This window comes from Castor canadensis, chromosome 4, assembly GCF_047511655.1.
Source record: "Castor canadensis chromosome 4, mCasCan1.hap1v2, whole genome shotgun sequence".
NCBI classification, from domain to species: domain Eukaryota; kingdom Metazoa; phylum Chordata; class Mammalia; order Rodentia; family Castoridae; genus Castor; species Castor canadensis.
Window position 1 is genome coordinate 157,258,984 of NC_133389.1, and position 18,733 is coordinate 157,277,716.

The 18,733-nt window shown below is 40.6% G+C and overlaps 1 protein-coding gene across 7 annotated transcripts in view; it reads right to left on the reverse strand.

Moving 5' to 3' along the window:
- Plekhm3 (pleckstrin homology domain containing M3) overlaps positions 1 to 18,733 on the reverse strand; it is a 168,746-nt gene that overhangs the window by 55,424 nt on the left and 94,589 nt on the right. For all 7 annotated transcript variants that reach the window (XM_074071582.1, XM_020173404.2, XM_074071580.1 and 4 more), the window contains one exon: positions 15,782 to 15,845. In XM_074071582.1, coding sequence (XP_073927683.1) covers positions 15,782 to 15,845 — 64 coding nt within the window. The remainder of the gene's footprint in view (positions 1 to 15,781; positions 15,846 to 18,733) is intronic.

The following is an 18,733-nucleotide window of genomic DNA, read 5'->3' on the forward strand; positions in this document are numbered from 1 at the left end:
CAACTTATGCCACAACTATTTTGGCTCTTTCTGCCACCCCAAAGCTTTTTGTGGCCGAAATGTACCATTTTGCTGCTGTTTGACTCTGTGTGCCAGCAGGCCTCTGGGCCAAAGCCAAGTAACGCCCTTCCTTCTTCGGGTTTTGGGATAGCAAAGAAGGGCTGCTAATTCCTTTCATGACCACTGACTAAGAGCTAAGTGGTCAACAATTTGGTAAATTATATACACACCTAAAATGTCAGCTGTATCAGAGATTTTTTTGCTCTCTGTCCTTCCAGAAGGAAACCTTTAGGCTGATGGCAATTCTAGAAGAGCTGGGTTTTCCAGCGACATTCTGTGGGAGATATGCTAGATCCAGACAAGCGGGATCCCAAGCAGAAAAGAATCATCTTTAACAATTGTGCATGCCAATGATTCCCATGACAGGAAGGGGATGGGATGAAAATTTGTCACCGTTTGGGATGTACATATGGGTTGAGGAGGGAGGACAGTGGCACAGGTCAGTCATAGTCATAAACAATGTGCTAACTCCAAAATTTTGAAAAACAAAACAAAAAGCAAGTATGTAGCATCATAAATCCACATGTAATTAGCCTGCTTTCCCTTTTGGACTATAATCTGTAGATTATCCAATTACTTTGTTCTAGACTCTTGCTATTTTTGATGACCGCAGGTCATTGATATGCACATAATGAAAATATTTTGGCCACCAGGGCACTGGTTAAAATTCACCTGTAATTTTAGGGGCTGTGGCCTATCTGGGGAAGCTTGGGCAGGAAGCTGGTCTTGGCAGCTAAGATCATAACATCTACATTGAATCTCTCTAGCCACCAGGTGTTTGCCATGTGTGGTGCTGGCACTCTGGGGCTAGTTAAGAGTGCACCTGCCCAGTCCTCTTTCACTCTTTACCCTATTATTCATTCCCTCTTTTCACCCAAGAGAGACTTTGTGGAGCTTCAGGTTGGGGAGGGGATTTGCTTTGCTGCCAGGGTTATCTCAATAGCCCTTTGCCTCTACAAAGAGAAAATGTCAGTGATGGAGGGAAACACTCCAATGTAGTGGTTCAGAGTGAGTGCCCATTTCTCCAATCAAGAGGTCCCTCAACTGTGGGGCAATCTTTATGTTTTTTAAAAGTCTGAAAATTTCACATAAAGTTAAAAAACAAAACAGGGTGGGCTAGAACAGGAATGCTTCAGTTTGAATCTTAGACCCTCTGTTTTAGAAGGATGACTTTGGACAAGTTAATCTCATTGGTAAAATGTGGATAATAATAGGACCTATCTTGGAGGGCTGCTGTGAAGATTAAATGGATAATTCATGTAGATTTAGAACGAGGTCTGGCCTAAAGTCAGTATTCTATAATAAAAGAAAGTAACATTTCTTGAGCATATAATAAAGAAGAGCTATTATTAATCTAATTATTTAGTACAACCTTCTCATTTTACAAAGGCTTTAAGCATCAGAGAGATATTATGTGACTTGCTACAGGATAAACTGTTGTCATCCTGTGTCCTAGGGTTTTGCACTATCCTTTCCTCTCCCCTCTTGACTAAGTGCTATGAAAAGAGTGAAATGAGAGGCCCCATGCTTTCAGTGAGACTGAGACTTAGCAACTAAGGGATGAAGTGAGATGCTGAGAATCCTAGCTGTTCTAGCTTCTTATGCCTATCTGCTCCATGATCAGTTCCTGTCCTCAACAGGCAGTACATAGGGAAGCTGAAACTCAAATCAGTAGTTTTATTGCCTGCAATTGCCTCGTCTACTTTCTCTCTATCTCCTTGACCTCTGCTCCAGCCAGGAATCCCTTCACAGTCTCCTTTCCCTTATTCTTCAGCTCTTTACCTTCCTTTATGATGTCCCACTCCCTTAATGTCCTTTGTATCACCAGATCTTACGTAGGCCCACCTCTTGCACACCTAAGCTGTGCCAGGCTCTCACTCTCTGCCAGAGGCCCCAAGGCAACCACCCACTCCTAGTTCATTGCTACCCTGACTAGCACTGCTTGATTCAGTTGAAAACCCACTAGCTACTATATCATTCTGCACATTTTAAGTAGCCAAATTGTGTATTAGGCATTATTTTATTTGCACTGGATGATAAGGTATGAAGACAATTCATCTTTAAGGAATACGTAAAGTCAGTATAGTTAGGTGCTGTGTGAGGACATTTCAGTCAACAAAAACTGCATATGTAGCTAGCAGTGGTCCCAGAAGGTTATATCCCCTAGCAATGTACTAGTCATCTCAGTGTATGCAAGGATATTCCATAATGTTCACAAGAGAAAAATGGCACATTTCTTAGAACATATCACCATTGTTATGTGAAGCAGGATGGTATAGTAATATAATTACATACTGTGTATGACATTTAATATTGGTAATAAACAACTAAGTTGCTGGTTTATGAATTTACTATACTATTCTTTTTAACATTAGATTAGACTTTTTCCTTATGAAAAAAGGGTTACTATAAAACAGTAGAGCAGCAGCTTTATACACCTCATGTTTACTGCATCTCTTGATGCACCAAGAAGCCATGCCATGTGATTGGCTTGCTCTATCCAGGTTTGTCTATGTGCTCCCTATGATTTTCACAAAACAATGTAATTGCCTAACAATTCATTTCTCAGAGCACATACTTATAGTTAATTGATGCAAGACTGTTTATTTAACTTGCTTTTGTAAACTGTCCATCAGATCATTTTGGTGAAAATGCTTAAAACTGCTATAAAAAGTTGAAATGGTTGATGCTTGGCAAATAGAAATCTTGCCATATGTCTCCTATAACTGAAGGTGCTCCTTCCACATTCAGAAATATGGTTCATTCTGGGTTCCTTGCTATACCTGAGCAGTTTTAGAAAGCCCCAGAAAGTAGATACATACAGGGTGGCTTCCACATTTTAATCACTTCTTGAGGTTCATAAAATTGTGGAATCAGGGCTCTAGAGAGGGAAGGGGTCTAAAGATTGTGTAATTCAACCTTCCTACTTCATAAACAAGGAAAGTTGGGACCTGAGAAAGTAACAAAGATAGTTTCTATAAAATATATGCCTATAGTCATTTTCTTGGGTGCAGATATTGTACAAAGCTAAAGCCAGAGGGGGAAGAAAGAAGTGGTCCAAATGGGGCGTATTGTATGAAGTTGTCACTGTGTATCTTTAACAGGGGTTAACAGAGTTCAAAATAATCTCTACCAGGTTAAGTTAAAAATCTATTAAAAAGAAAGAATCTTTGCTTTTATAAAGTGATGAGAAACGATAGGGATGTGGTTATTTTCAGAGGTAAGCTCTGTTTCCACTTCTAAGAGTTAATGGAACACATGCCTTCAGAGAGATGCAAGGAATTTAAACACAATTCAGCATGAGTTAATTCTAAGAGTAAAGGCCCTTCAGTCCAGCTCCCTTCCACCTCAACGTTAAGGAAGCTGGAAAGCCAATTACATTCACAGCAGGGCCGCTCCCCTACTGCAAGGAAAGAATGTACTGCAAATTCTCTGTGCACTTTACAAGCTAGTAAAACTGTAATTACAGGTGGGGAGAAACAGGGCTTCTTTTTGTTTCTGCCAACATCTCAGGCTGGTAAGCTTCTCCTTCAATAGCTGCAGAAATGGTACGGTCTCAGTGGTTTTCCTTAAGGACAAAAATGTGTAGTCTATGATTCTACAAAATTTATAAAAAGCTTGCTTTTTGTTAAAAATTGACAAGATACCTGTAAATGGCCCACCAAAGGACAGGCATTCTTCAGATGAACAGGTACAGAAGGCATTCACCCTTTTCAGCAAGCCCAAACTCACCTTCTGCACAAACTCTGAAGACCTCTCTATAAGTGGGAAGAGAGGTTGCAAGCTGAGGGCAATATTTGACTCACTCTGGCAAAGCCCACAGGAGACCATATTGCCTTGACAGGAGGGTCCATTGGGAAGGTCTGGTCCAGGACCATGCTGTAGGCAGGAGGAAGCCAGCTCAGGGCTTTTCTGCTTTCCCTATCAATGTATTGCTCCACTTGGTGACTGTGAAGCTGTGTCTGCAGTAGGTTCCTGAGACCTAGGTTCTCTTGAAGAATCTAATGGGCAAAACTGGGATGTAGCAAGAATTACTTCTGTGGTAACAGCTGCAATCTAGGGTCCAAAACGGATGTCTTGATGAAGCTGAAGAAAGTTCCAGGGAGCTAGGCCGGCATCTTCTAGCACATGAGCGCCAGTACTTGTACCACCAATAAAGCTCCCATCTCCTAGGCCCTTACATTTCAGGCTTTACCTGCAGTAACAAGAAGCCTCATATCACCCTTGTGGGGCAGGTACTATTATCTCTATTTCAGAGATGAAGTGCTTGAGGTTCCAGGAGAAGTAACTTGCCCAAGGTCACCTAGTACACTTGGAGTGAGCTGGCATTTGAATATGGGCAGGTGGGCTCCAAAACTCCAATGTGCAGGCACTTCATTCTCCAGGCCCTCTGTGATACCCAATGTCACGTATCATCACCCCTTTGGAGACCTTTGCTCCAGGCAGAAACTTCATCCCATGTTGGCCTCACACTGGCGTGCTGGTCTCCTAAAAGCTCCTGACAGCCATCGTAAGTTTGAGTTCTATTTAATTTTCCACCTCACAAAGCAATGCCAGGGAAAGGGAGGCTACAGATACCTTTCGAATATGATTTATTAACCAACAGCTCTAGGAACTGTAGGCTTCCTTGTTGCCACCTGACCTTTGTCTTTAGCCTTCCTCATGTTTGCATTGCTGCCCTGACCTTGCAAAGTGACCTGGAATGACTTGCCTGCTTCCTTGTGTGTGACCACTTTCAGAGCCCAGCTGTCAGTCTGAGCAAGTTTGTCAATTAGTATCTCAAGGGTTCGGGATGGGGTCTGCAGCCTATTGAGGAGCACAATCTAACACTAACCTCCAAATTCCTTCTCGTAATTGAGCATTCATTAGTTTGACAGAACAAAAGCAGGCATTTTCTATTATAAAGCAGAGGTCAAAACTGGTGGCTGTGTTTTATTTGGCCTGCAGAGTGTTTAAATATTGGGAAAGTTCACATAAAAATACAGATTTCTGGCTTGTCTTGGAAAACGGGCAGAGCTGACACCTCTGGGTCTACTGAGTAATGGCTGCACCCTCAGAGGGAGATGTTCTTGGGTTCATTGTCCCAATCTGAAGTTTCACCTCGGGCCTGCTTTGGGTACCAGTGCCACTCGCCTGGTCTCTGCAGGAATCTCAGCTGACACTAAAGCCATATTTCACTCCTTTAAAATGAGAATTAGATTGGCCAGGCTGCTGTTACAATTTGCTACCATGGGAGCACAGAATTGGGACAGAATGTGCTCTGAGAGGGCAGTTTTCTATTCTGTTCCTGGCACCTGCCACTTTAAGTGCCTGGAATATAATAAGTGTTTCTCACTTTCTTCTTATGTGGATAAATACGTAAATGACTAACTTTCAGGAAGAGAGTAAATTTCTGAGTGACAAGAAACTTACTAGAGAAGTCCAGGCTTATGAATGCTTCAACAGCTTTTTGAGTGACCAGTGCTGCTCCCTATACCTTTTCTTTATTTGTTGTGTTACAAAGGTCTTCCCTGCTGTCACAACTGATTCCTAACCTTGCTTAAAATCCAGGAGCAAATGTATTGATGATTCAGTAGGATTTAATGGAAAATTAAGAAAAAACCCAGACAGCAAAAGGAAAAGCTGTCCCTGTGGGCTTTCCAAATTTTCTTTAGAAAGACAGAGGTGCTATTGTTGAAAAGCTGCAAGTTTCAAGTACAGATGCAATTGCAGGCCACTGTCATAGGTAGACATGGTGTCAGCTAGAACACACATGCTAATGCTGACATGAAGGGCTGCCATACTTACTGGTTCCATGGGGATTGGCAACATTGTCAAGCAAATGAACTTTGGGAAGTGCCAGAGACTTCCTCAGCCCTCAACACCTGATTAGATAGGGACTTCTTGATATTTCTCCAGACCCTTGAAAGCCAACTGCAAATGTAGTAGGGATAGTTGGGATGAGGTATCAAGGGGTAAAATCCCACCGGACATTACTAAGTTGAGTGGAATCATGAGCAGCCTCTAATAGAAGTTCTTGGCACAAAGGACAGTGTAAGAGGTTGGCCATATTATAAGCATCACTAGTCCTTTTCTGAGAAATAAGCCTCTCACTTTCAGAGCTAGCATGGTTTCTGGCATATACCATGTGCTTAGTAAATATCTGCTGAATGAATAAATGAATATGGGGTTTGGTGTCATAGAGTTGGGCTCACATTTCAGGTGTACAAGTGGGATGGAATGATTAAAAACTACTCCGAAGCTAAAGGCACATGGTGGAATCTTTCACTTCTGAGGAAAGTGAAGTGCACCACCATACTCATTCCATGAATATTTTGTTGAGACAATTTATCCAAATAATCTCGAAGCATGCAGACAGAATGTTCTTTAGAAATGTCGAAGTCAGTAGTGAAATTTTTCTCCTGTTGGCCTCCATGACAGAAACCCTGTGGCTCAGGTCACTGAGGGCTTTGAGGCTACCAAACCCTAAAAGTTTTCTTTCCATTACTGTCTGCCTGGCTCACATCTATAAGTCCCACATCTTAACTTATAATCACAGTCTCTAGGAAGCCTTCCCTGACAGCCAAATTACTGGGTGTTCCGATTACTATTGCTACAAAACAAATTACCCTGAATCTAGTGGTGTAAAACAATCATTTTATTATGCTCACAGATTCTGTAGGTCAGGAGTTCAGGCAGGACAGAGTGGAGATGGCTTGTCTTTGTCTAAATTACTTGGAGACTCATCTGTAGCCTTGGCTAAGAGATTGGAAGGCTAGGAGCTGCGGTTCTTTGGAGGTGTCTTCACTCATATATCTGATGGAGGACGATGGCCTGTTCATGTAGTTCTCTGAAAGGACTAGTTTGTGATTCTTATAACACGGTGGCTGTGTTCCAAGCAGTGAGTATACCTAGAGCATTAGGTTAAGGCTGCATTACCTTTTATGACTTGCCTTTGGAAGTCATATAGCAACATTTCCAAGGTTATAGGCCCACCCAAGTTTAATGAAAGGAACAAAGCCTTGCAATGGGAGGAGTATCAAAGGCACAGTTGTAAGAAAGGCATGTGGGATGGGAGATACTATTCTATCATCTTTGCAAAGTACAGTCTGCCATATCGTGTTAGATGCGTTTCCCAATTATCGAGTGGTCAAATCCACTGGCATAAAAAATACTTATCTGTCTCTCCCATTGCACCATGAGCTTACAGAGGAAAGAAACTGACTTATTCACCTTTGCTTCCTTCTTCTTCCTCATACAGTGCCTGGCACACAGAAGGCATGCAACATACATTGGTTGAATTTAGCTGAATAGAAAGGAAGAACAAAGGTGCCTAAGGTCTCTCGCGTGCCTCCTTTTCAAAGGTAGAGTCTAGTTCTTCTCTTCTTAAATGTAGGCCAGACTTAGTGATTTGTTTCTGCTGGTACTAAGTGCTAACTGATTATTTCACTGGAGCATGCTTTAGTGATTCATCTCTAAGGAACAGAATGAGCAGAAATGATGTGACCTTGATTTCTGAGGCCAGGACATAGAAGTCTAGTTTAGCATCACCTGGCTTTCATTCTCTCAGATCATTTGAATGCCAGCTGTCACATCATGAGGACACATAAGCAACCTCTTGAGAGGTATGTGTAAACTAAAGCAGGAGTCCTCCCACCACCCAACATACTACTGCAACCTCAGAACAGACCCTGTGCCCAAACTGCTCAACTAAACTGCTCCAGTTTGACCTACAGAAGCCATGAGAGACAATTACTGGTTACCTCTCATTTCAAGTTCTAAGCTTTGGGGTAGTCTGTTATCCAGCAATAGATAAATCATAGAAATATGCTTTCCTAACCAGATGATAGCATGACAGACATTTCAGGCTCTCTGATCACATAACGAATTAGTTACGACCCAAGCCATATTTCACTTGGTCCTGGTAACTAATAACATTTCTATGGGAGCTGGCAGGCTGAGTATTTAGGTAGGGGACACTGATAAGACCAAACATAAGTTTACTCTACAAGTTACTGTTCTTTGAAAACAGACCCTCATCTAGGCAGTGTTATGATTTTATTTAATAAGTGGGAAACACCACCACCACCACCAAACAACAACAACAACGACACCAAGATGATTGAAAGCCAAAATAGAAATGGGACCCAGGAGCCTGGGATTGTGGGAAAGTGATTTCAGCACTGACTGGATACCATCCAAGTCTGTGGCTGCATTACTATGATGTTTGTACCTGAGGGGCTCAGAGTTGGCCTCTGCAGCCTCAACAGCATTCTTTCTCACTTGGACGATGGGCTCTCTATCTAACACTCACACAAGGTCATCTTTCTGATGTGGATTTCCAAAAAGGGACAGTAACTTCTTGCTTACTTATCCACATTTTCTGCCAAAGTTCCTGGCCACCTCACCTACTCGTTAATGCATCTGGGAACCAGGTTGTAGTTAGGCATGGTACCCTTGTCTGGAGAACAAAAAAGAGTTCTATGGGCAAAGACTAACCAGTTTGCACAAAGAACAATCTGCACCATCACCTCGTTAGCCCCCTACTTTTTCTCCCTCTGTTAACTGGCCACATAATCAAAACACCAAACAAAAAAACCAAACAAAAACAACAACAATAACAACAAAAAAAGCCCAGCAATTATGAGTAGCAGGTGGCAAAGATGCCACCTTTGGTAAAGAAGATCTCTGGTCTGGCTCTAATTCTGGCACTTGGCAGTTCTTGTCCCTCTGCCCTTTTTCTTCCCCACAAGATCTGAAACAGCCTGGGAGTCTGAGCATGAGACATGAACCACTCAGCACCTACTCAAGAGATACCTGCTTCCCTGAGAAGCAGCCACTTTCCATTTTCTTGCTGCCAACCAACTTTCAAAGAATAATACTGGATCCTTTCCCTCCATTCAGGAAAGACCTTCGAGGGAAACATGCATATTCATTTTTTAAAAAATTCACTTACTTAAAAGGTATGATTTGTTCCCCCAAATAACTTACAGTCTTCTTTCCCAGCCCATTAATTGGTTGGAACAAACCTGGCTAAAGCAGCTAACAGAGATTTAGCAATGTTTTAATGGAAGCTCATTCCTATCTCACGCCAAGTGTGTTCAGGGGCTTCTGAGGGCAGCACTGGCTACAGCAGACACAGGCACTGGCCAGGGAACCATACAGGCAAGCTGTCATGCTTTGTTTTTCTGCTTGTTAAATCCAAATGCTCCTAATTAGTCATCCAGCCTGCTAATGCCTGGTGGACAATGGCACAGGGATCAGGGCTGCTGAGAGGCTATGAATACAAGTTCCTTGGGCTCCTGTGGCTTGGGGACTGGTGAGTTGGTTGTGGGCACTGAGGCGCTGTGCTCCTGTGGGCTGTGGATTCAAAGATGTCAACCAGTGTGTGAATAAAGGTCATCACCTGTTAGTTCTTTGGTGAAAGGGTGGCTGCACTGGGTGCCCACTTAGGCCTGGCCTTTGTCTGCTGACTCTGAAGAGTACCCACAGAGATCAATGCTCTCTGATTCTGTGTTTGCTTGGTGGGGCAGGCCATGCAAAATAATCACATAACATCCTTGAAGAAGAATTCAGCAAAGTATGTCTTTGAAATGCCTTCGGTATTGCTGTTTGGTGATCTTTCTTACTAGCTATAACACACTAGGAAGCTTCTTGGGTGGGACCACATTTGCACTACTTCTGCAGGGCCAGTTCTGACAAACATTAGTCACATAGATGATAACTCCTAATCTCTATGAGAATGGGGACTAGCAAAAACCTTAACTGAAAATTTAGCTGTTCAGGAATGTTTAGTGAGTGTTCAGAAAGTTTGCAACATTAGCCAGGCATGGAAGTGCACAGCTGTAATTCCCATATTCAGGAGATTGGGGCAGCAAGATAATGAGTTTGAGACCAGTTTGGGCTATATAGTGAGACCCTGTCTTGAAAAAACAAACAAACAAAAAGTCTGGAAAATTAAACAATTCACTGTTATTCTGACAATTAAAAGCAGAAATTTAAAAAAAAAGTTATTTCACAGATGGGCATTTGTAATTTTGTTTTGTTTAAGGGCTAATGTTAAATTAATTAGGTTGCTTTTCTCTGGAGGAGAGCACTAGTGAGTTCAGAACAGTATATGCATGTATGTACTTATATATGTATCCATCCATCTACCCATCCAGTGATCCACTGAACATTAACATGATGCATGAGTTATGGCAGGAGATTAGTATAGTGTTCCTTGCTTTAATATAAAATAAATTATTTGGGACCATTCTAGGAAACTCTAGAAAGGCACAGTGCATTTATTTATTACTCTCTATTTTCATGGTTCTCCAGTGCTAAGGGTCTTCCCTTTGGCATCCTTCCCACTTCACAACTTTACTCCAGATTCTAGATTTTCCCTTTTTTTTTTTTCATTAAAAGTAATCTGTTGAGATGTATCTCTCCTGAAATATCATGCTGTTTTCAACTTATTAATAGGACAAATGAATTTGTGCCAAAGTAATAACTGGTTCTTCTCAGGCCTTAACGTAGGGTCTAGTTTGGAAGTTCAGGGCCCAGGGAGGTAAATAATGGGATCCCACAAGAAGGGTAAGCATGTGAGAGGGTAAGATAGTGGGCAGTGGAGGGAGCAGGTGGGGAGGGACTACTTTAACCAAATGTTTCACCCATGGGACCATCCAGTATCCTTTCTCTTGAATCATGTACAAATAGGGTCATTCAATGCCTAACTTACAAATGTCCCAGAGGTGAGTAACACCAGAAGAGTTATTCATTAATGTATGTTTTAGGTTCTGTACTGAAAGTACAGGTAGCCAAAATTTAGAAGCCCAGTGTGACCTTTTGTTTTAGCAAGTAGAAGAAACTTAAGAATTCTCCTATCATTTACACAGCCAAGGAATGACACATTAGACCAGAGTTCTGATATGGTCCATAAGAACAACCAAGAATTCTTGAACAGTAACTTACATATACTAATGTATTCTACTGGTAAAATGTGGAGCCTTTTTATCAGTGTTAAAGGAGGCAAAGGGACACGAATAAGGGGATGATTTGTCACATATTTGCCAGGGAAAGGGGAAAGCCAAAGCATTGGGAGCATAGTGCTATTTCTGAAATCTCACTTGAGCAAATCTTTTCATTGTATTCTTATTTTAAAGCCTTCCCATGGACATGTGATAATGCTGGATAGACTAAAAATAACAAAACATAAATTGCATTCTATTTCTTCTTCTCAAAATATCAAACTAAGGAAAAGCTCTTAGAAGCTTTCCCATTGAAAACATGCACCAATACATGTCCATTTCTTCACATATGCTTAGTAATTGCCTGCTAAATCTCTTATAAGGAATTGCTTTGTTAGTTCAAAAAAAAAATCACTATGCACTCCACACCTGAAAGTTGCTGCTTATGAGATTTTTCTTTTGTAAAAAATTAACAGTACATTCTAATGATTTACATTCAAAGTGCATGGACTGAATTTTTTTTAACATCTTTACTAATCAGAAATTTGGAATTTCAAACTTAAGAAATGAATGAATCAAGATGGTGTACCCCAGAACTTCTAGGATTTAGAGAGCCCCTGTCTAGCTGTTATGCCCCTTTCTTGGCCTGCTACTAGGCTAGAAGGGATGCTTGGCTCTATCTTACATTTTATGGCCGAATGCTGCCAACTGATTAGTCACATAATGACTACATGCTGTCTACCCACTACCTTTTCAAGGTGCATATCAGTAATACCCAGAGAACAATTTAATCACTGGTGAAATAGATAACTGAGGACTTACCACCAGCATAAACTTTACCAATAATCAGCACTCATACAACAGTGGACAGATGACTGTAACTCCTAGAACAACTAGAAAGAGTCTTCTTTGCTAGGCAATTGTTAATCCTTGCTATTTATTTCCTCAAGTCCAAATGTGTAATAGTGAGAGAAAATGCATGTGCTTTGTGTACTATATTATTTTAGAATTATGCATAGATTGTAAATCCCTTTATCATGTTTCTGAAATTCTTACCTTTTCTTGGAAATAAAAATTCTAGGTTTTGTTTTTAAACTAAAAGGTAATGGGAAAAAATTAACTTCACTTATGAGAAATGTGTGGAAAGGAAGCTGTGTATTTAGGAAAGACACTGTATTATTATTGAAGATCTATAACACTTCAGTCACTTGATTTCCTTTTCCCTACAAAATCTGTACACCAAAATTCCTTTTTCTATAAATTATTGTATAAGGTAGATAGAAAGATCTGCTTTTATAGAAGCTTTCAGGATTGAGGAATGGAATTACACAGGAAAAGGTAAGTTACTTGAAAACTCCTGAAGTTCAAATAAAACAGGATCATGAAGTGCCAGGGAGAGACCCATGGTGCAGGGCCACGTGGACTAGTGCTTGGGTCAATTAGCATGGATTCTTGCTATCCTAACATGCTCTTTCACAAAGCAATATATTTTCTTCCCTTTCACCTTGTATCCCTTTCCTTACCTATTTCCAAGAACAGTTCAGACCTGGAGAACAAAAAAAGCTCATTATTTGTGCAGAAACCAAATGAAGATGGGGCAGGGATACAGTGCTGATAGCCAAGCTGCAGACAGATCAAAAGCTAAATCCAATTTAACCCACCTCAGGCAGAAACAGTAATTGAATTAAACTTCCTCTAAATATGATAAGTTTGGGGCTCTTAAAGCCAGGCACAAAGAACCAGGTTAGAGTGAACTGCTAAGTAAATGGATGCATTGAGCTCTAGCCACCCCGCCCACAGGGAGTTTGATAAGCTGTTGATTGCCTCTATCACTTTACTACCCAGGCTGAAAATTGATTAAGCTGCTTATGGGGCTCTGGGGGCTAATGGCCTGGCCCACCAAGAACACCACTGCCACTGGTTTTAGTAAGCTTCTTGGCATGCCTGGTTTGATTATTACAAGGACTTGAAAAGGGGGGAGGGGAAAGATAGTAGGTATAGGAAAGCTTTAAAAAGCAGGCTTTCTTCAAACAGATGCACTATTCTGACACCCTAAAATGAATATGGAATTACTCTGATTCTTTCTCTTCATCTGATTTCAGAACTCTTTTCTGGAAGACCTCTTGAAAAGCGTATTCACTTTGGAGCCATACCCATTCTATTTTCAATCACATTTACAAAATACATTTGGTATCTTTAAACAAGACTTCTCAAGTGATAGCTACTATGATCAGGTAGGCTGCTTAAAAGACAAATAAATGGGTAACAGGTATTTTAATGATTCTTTCCCTTGAATGCCACTGGGTAACTGTAATTAAAAATATACCCTTTCCACCTGAGCCAGCAGGTCACTGCTACTTGACTGTGCAGTAAAGGACAGGCAGCACCAAAGGAGTTAGGGGGACTTGACTCGCAGTGGCAATTAGAGCCCTGGTTTTCTTTCAGATTTCTCTGACTAAATATTCTAAAATGATTACTGCGTTTTAAAATAACTTTCCTCCTCCAAAGGAACAAAGAACACAGATGTCTTAAATTTTTAAATTAAAGAAAAAAGACAACACACAAGAAATCTTGAAAAGTAATTTAAAGTTACGACTGGAAGACCTGAACACGCTTTTTAAGTGAAGCTCATTTCGTTTGGGTAAAACAACCAAAGAGGAAAAAACAGCAACAACAGCAAAAAAACAGCAGCAGTCCAAGGTTTTGGAAAGTTGTCATGATTATTTTTTAAATTGACTCTTGATCAGTACCTATTTAGGAAGGAAAGTAATGCCTTCATTTAGTGTCTAACAGCTTCTTAGGGAGTGAGTTGTTGATTTAAATGATTAACCAGTGCTTAACATACCAGCACTTTGGTTGAACACACAAAACCTTGGTTTCTTCCAGGCTGCTAACCTGGTCAATCATTGAAAGTACACATACTAATAAAAGTATAAAAAGATGATTTTGACTCCTCTGTGCTCTGCTGAATTTTATTAAACTTTAAAAGTCATTCAACTGGTTTGCTTGAGTACAAGTTGAAAGGCTTAATACATTCACTGCCTTTCACATCTTTTTTTTTCCCATTTTTAAAATTAAATACAATTTACATACCATAAAATTCACCCTTTTATTTTTATTTACATAGTGGTGCTGGGGTTTGAATTCAGGGCCTTGTGCTTGCTAGACTAAGCTCTTCTACTTGAGCCATGCTCTTGGCCCTCTTTGCTTTATTTTTCAGATAGGGTCTCAATTTTTTGCCTAGGCTGGCCTCCAACCTCCATCTGATTACCTCTACCTCCTGTGTAGTTGGAGTCTAGAATGTACCACCATACCTAGGTTGTTTTTTGAGATAGGATCTTACTAACTTTTTTGCTGACCTTGAACTTTGAGCTTCCTATTTCTCCCCTCCTGCTTAGTTGGGATAACAGCTATTGTGTCACCACATTGGCCCAATATTCTTCCTTTTAAAGTAAACAGTCCCCATCGCTTCTCGGCCTTTTGGCTAAGATCAAGTGTAAAGTAAACAGTCCTGGGCTGGAGGCAAGGCTCAAGTGGTAAAGTCCTTGCCTCAAATAGCAAGGCTCTGAGTTCAAACTATAGTACTGAAAAAAAAAGTAAACAATGCATTGATTTTTAGTATATTCACAAGGCTGTGCAACTGTTATCATTATCCAATTCCACAGCATTGGATATCATTTCCCAAAGAAACCCCATATCCATTAGCAGTCATTTATTCCTTCACATTCTCTAGATCCTGCCAACCACTAAGCTACTTTCTGTCACTATGCATTTACCTATTCTGGACATTTCATTTAAATAGAATCTTAAAATATATATTATTTTCTATTTGTCTTCTTTCACTAATATGATGCTTTGACTGTTCATTCATGTTGTGTCATGTACCAATGCTTTACTCCTTTTTATGGCTGGATAACATGCTATTGTATGGATAAAACAAAATTTTGTTTACTCATCCATACATCCATTGGTTGATGAGTATTTGGGTTGTTTCCACTTTTTGTGCTATTATGAATCATGGTGAATTGAATATCCATGAACAGGATTTTTTTTTTTGTGGGTGTGGTACTGGGGTTTGAGGTACACAAGGGCCTACACCTTGAGCCCCACCACAGCCCTTTTTTGTGATGGATTTTTTTTTCAAGATAGGGTCTCTTGAACTATTTGCCTTCAATCTTCCTGATCTCTACCTCCTGAGTAGTTAGGATTACAGGAGTGAGTCACTGGTGCCTGGCTTGTTTTTTGCTTTTTAAACATGGTTTCACTATGTTGTCCAGACCGGCCTCAAACTTGTGATAGTCCTGCCTCAGCCATCAGGTCCAGCCTTCACGTACATGTTTTTATGTGGACATTTTTTCAGTGAAAGTAATAGAACTAAGTTTTATTAGGATAGAAATTTATTGTAACAGGGTAAAAGGGAGAAATGGGGGGAGGGGAAGAAATACTTCCTGCTCCCCATGCAGGAAATGGAAGTAGAGACTCATAGACATATGTTTTCCACTCTCTTGCTGCGTTATATGGTAGTCCTATGACTAACTTTTTGTGGGACTGCTGAACTAGCTATAACACTTCACTTTTTTCCTGCCAGCAATATCAGTGTCTCTACATTCTTGACAATATTTGTCATAATATCATTTTATACTGTTTTCCACCATTCTCAATAGAAATTAACTGAGTAGCAAGGACTGTGATGAAATGACCACAATGATGGCAGAATTCAATGCCCAGACCATGATCAACAAAGAGACTTCCCCAAGAAGAAATCAAAAGTGAAATGGCCTCTCAACACTTACCTGTTGCAAGTCAGCAAGAGAATACAGGTGGATCTGCTGAAGGAGGTATTCTCTGGGGAAAATTCTGAAAACAAGGACAGACACACAAATGAACTGTGGTGCCACAGACTTATTTTTTCTAAGTTTCAAAGTCTCATTCAAGAATTTCTTTCCTCTGCCCCCTCCGCTTTTCACCTCTACTCCTATTTCCCAAACCCCCTCAGAAACCTCTAATACTATCTAACATAAATTTTAGTTCCATTCTGGAACTAAAATTATAATTTTAAAATTTTCATTTAGTTATTTAATTTTCTAATATAATCTAAACTTAGAAATTAGTGGTTCAGGCCTGAGGACCAAAGCATCTGGTTTCTTATATCAGCTGTGTCCCTAATAAGCTATGTGAATTTGGGGAAGTCCCAAACCCATCTCGTTTCAACTTCCACACAACGTAGCAAGGGTGACTGAAAACTGAATAGCAAATTTAATGAATTTTGGAGTTAAGAAACATTGGAGTGACAACCTGTTTTTCTAGAGTTTCCCATGGCTTTCATTAATGAGGATCATGGTATTTATCGAATGCCACATTAATGATTTATCCTCTTAAATAGGTAGTGATGGTAATTCTTAGAACCCAGGTACAGATGGAATTAATGGCACACAATATTCTAAATTAAGACTTCCAGACAAAGTCCAATATCTTTAGCTGTTCAGTTTACAGCTCTGGACAGATAGATGACAGTGAGTGAATAGGAAAAACTAATTAATTATAGACAAGCAGACAGGTATCAAAGTGTAGATGGTAGAAAACACCACTCACATAAACTGAACCCAAAAACAAAACTCATGGTATTAGCATTTTCTCCCATTGTGTTTTTGTGCAATTATCGTGCCTCAACTGGAAAAGCCACCAATTTATTCAACTAACGTTATTACTGTCCACTAAATGCTAAGCTCTGTGCCACACACTAGGACAGCAATTACAAATAAGATCGGCTCAGAATCTGAGTTCAAGAAGCATAAAGTCAAGTGAAAGAAAGATATAAACAAACTGATGATTATAATACAATACGGAAATAAAAAATGGTAAAAGTTATGCACAGGGTATATACTTTGGGAATGGTAGATTCCAATCCTGACTATCTACTACAATCACTTGGGGAGCTTTTAGAAAATGACAGGGCATATATGGATAGGTAGAGCCCAGAAATCAGCATTGAACAAAAATAAAACAAAAAATTAGTTCAGCCAAGTTATAGAACTCTTACTATTTAGCTTGTTGGGAAATTCTTATTAGTCTTTTAATTAAGGATACATTAGTTGTCAAATCCTAGTTACTAATTTGCTCACTGATTTAGCACATACTGTGTGGCAGGAACCATACAAGCCACTGGGAAAAGGGCATTGAATCAGATGAAGACCTTATTCCATGGAGGAGTTGGGTAGCTATTCTAGTTTGGAGCTCTCCTGGAAAGTAGATAGGCACTGAAGAATTCTGCTGAAAAACATGGTTTCCTCCACAGGAATGAGAACAGATCAAGTAACAAGGGCATTACATTCTGGGAAACAGAATATAGTTCCTGAGGCTGGGCTCCCTTCAACTGTAATGGTTCAGGGCTGTACCTGTGGCAGAAAACAGAGCAAAGCCCCAGTGCAGCTAGGTAGGATATGGGGAAAGTGTTCAATTTCTTCATGTGACATTAGCTTCCCTCTATAGGAAAGGCTCCCTATTGTGGAAGGGGGACCACGGTCCCTTAAGGGACCAAGAGATAAGACCAACTTCCATTTTTAATAACACACAAACAACAAAGATGACCAAGAGACCTACTCCTCATGGCGCCCTACAGTGTTAAGCACTAATAACAATAAAAGGGGCCCACTTTTGACTTGGCACTCAACGTACATCATTTTACTCAGTCCTAACAACAGTGCTGAACATTAAGCATAAACTCCAATTTACATAAGAGGAAACAGACTCAGAGGTAAAGACTAATGTGCTTAAATTACAAAGCTGGGATCCAAGGCCAGTGCTTTGTGGTCCAAAGGTCTGTGTTCTTTCTAATTTCTTGGGATTGGGGGTGGAAGAAGGATGGACATGCATTTGAGCTGACCAGCTAATTTGGCTATAGCATACATATCTCATCTAGGTCAGTAACAATATAGGAAAGTCACATTAGTGTACTTCATTGTGCCTGCTTTCTTTCTTACTCCCTCCCTTATTCCCTTTTTCTCTCCTTTTCTCCCTCTCTCCTTCCTCCCTTTCTTTCTGCTACTGAGATTGAACCCAGGGCCTCAGGCATGCTAGGCAAGTGCTCCATCTCTTAAGCCATGCCTCCAGTTCTTCTGTTTGTATTTTGTTTTTGAGATAGGTCTCACTAGCTTTCTCCAGGCTGGCCTCTACTTGAGATCCTCCTGCCTCTACTGCTTAAGTAGTTGGGATTACAGGCATATGCACCACACCTAGCTTCCAGGCTGGGCTTGAACTCCTGATCTTCCTGCCTCAGTCTGCTGACAGGTATGTGTCACCACATCCAGTTATTGGGCCCTCTTTCTGAAGGCAGTAGGAAGGGTGGTGAGACTACAGGCAGGTATTCTTGATAAGGCATTATAGGCTCTTTTTAGGGTAATGACAATGGATAGTGAAAGGACTAGGTGTGTAGATATTTGAGACTTTTGGAAGAAGAACTGACAGTGTTTTAGAATGGGTGAAAGGAGAAAAACATGACTCTGAACTATCCAGCATGTGTAACTGAATAGTGATGAACTGGCCAACAGAGGGCAGGCTGTCAAGGAGGGGATAACTAAGTTGAGTTTTATATGTGCTGAATATCAAGTGCTTATATGGGGACAGCAGTGTGGCTATGGGTGTGAGAGATGTGGGCAAGCAAGGGCACTTCTGACATCAGCACAGGGGGGACAGGTGAAGATGTGGGAATGGATGGAATGCACGGAGGAGAAAACTGAAGGGGAAGG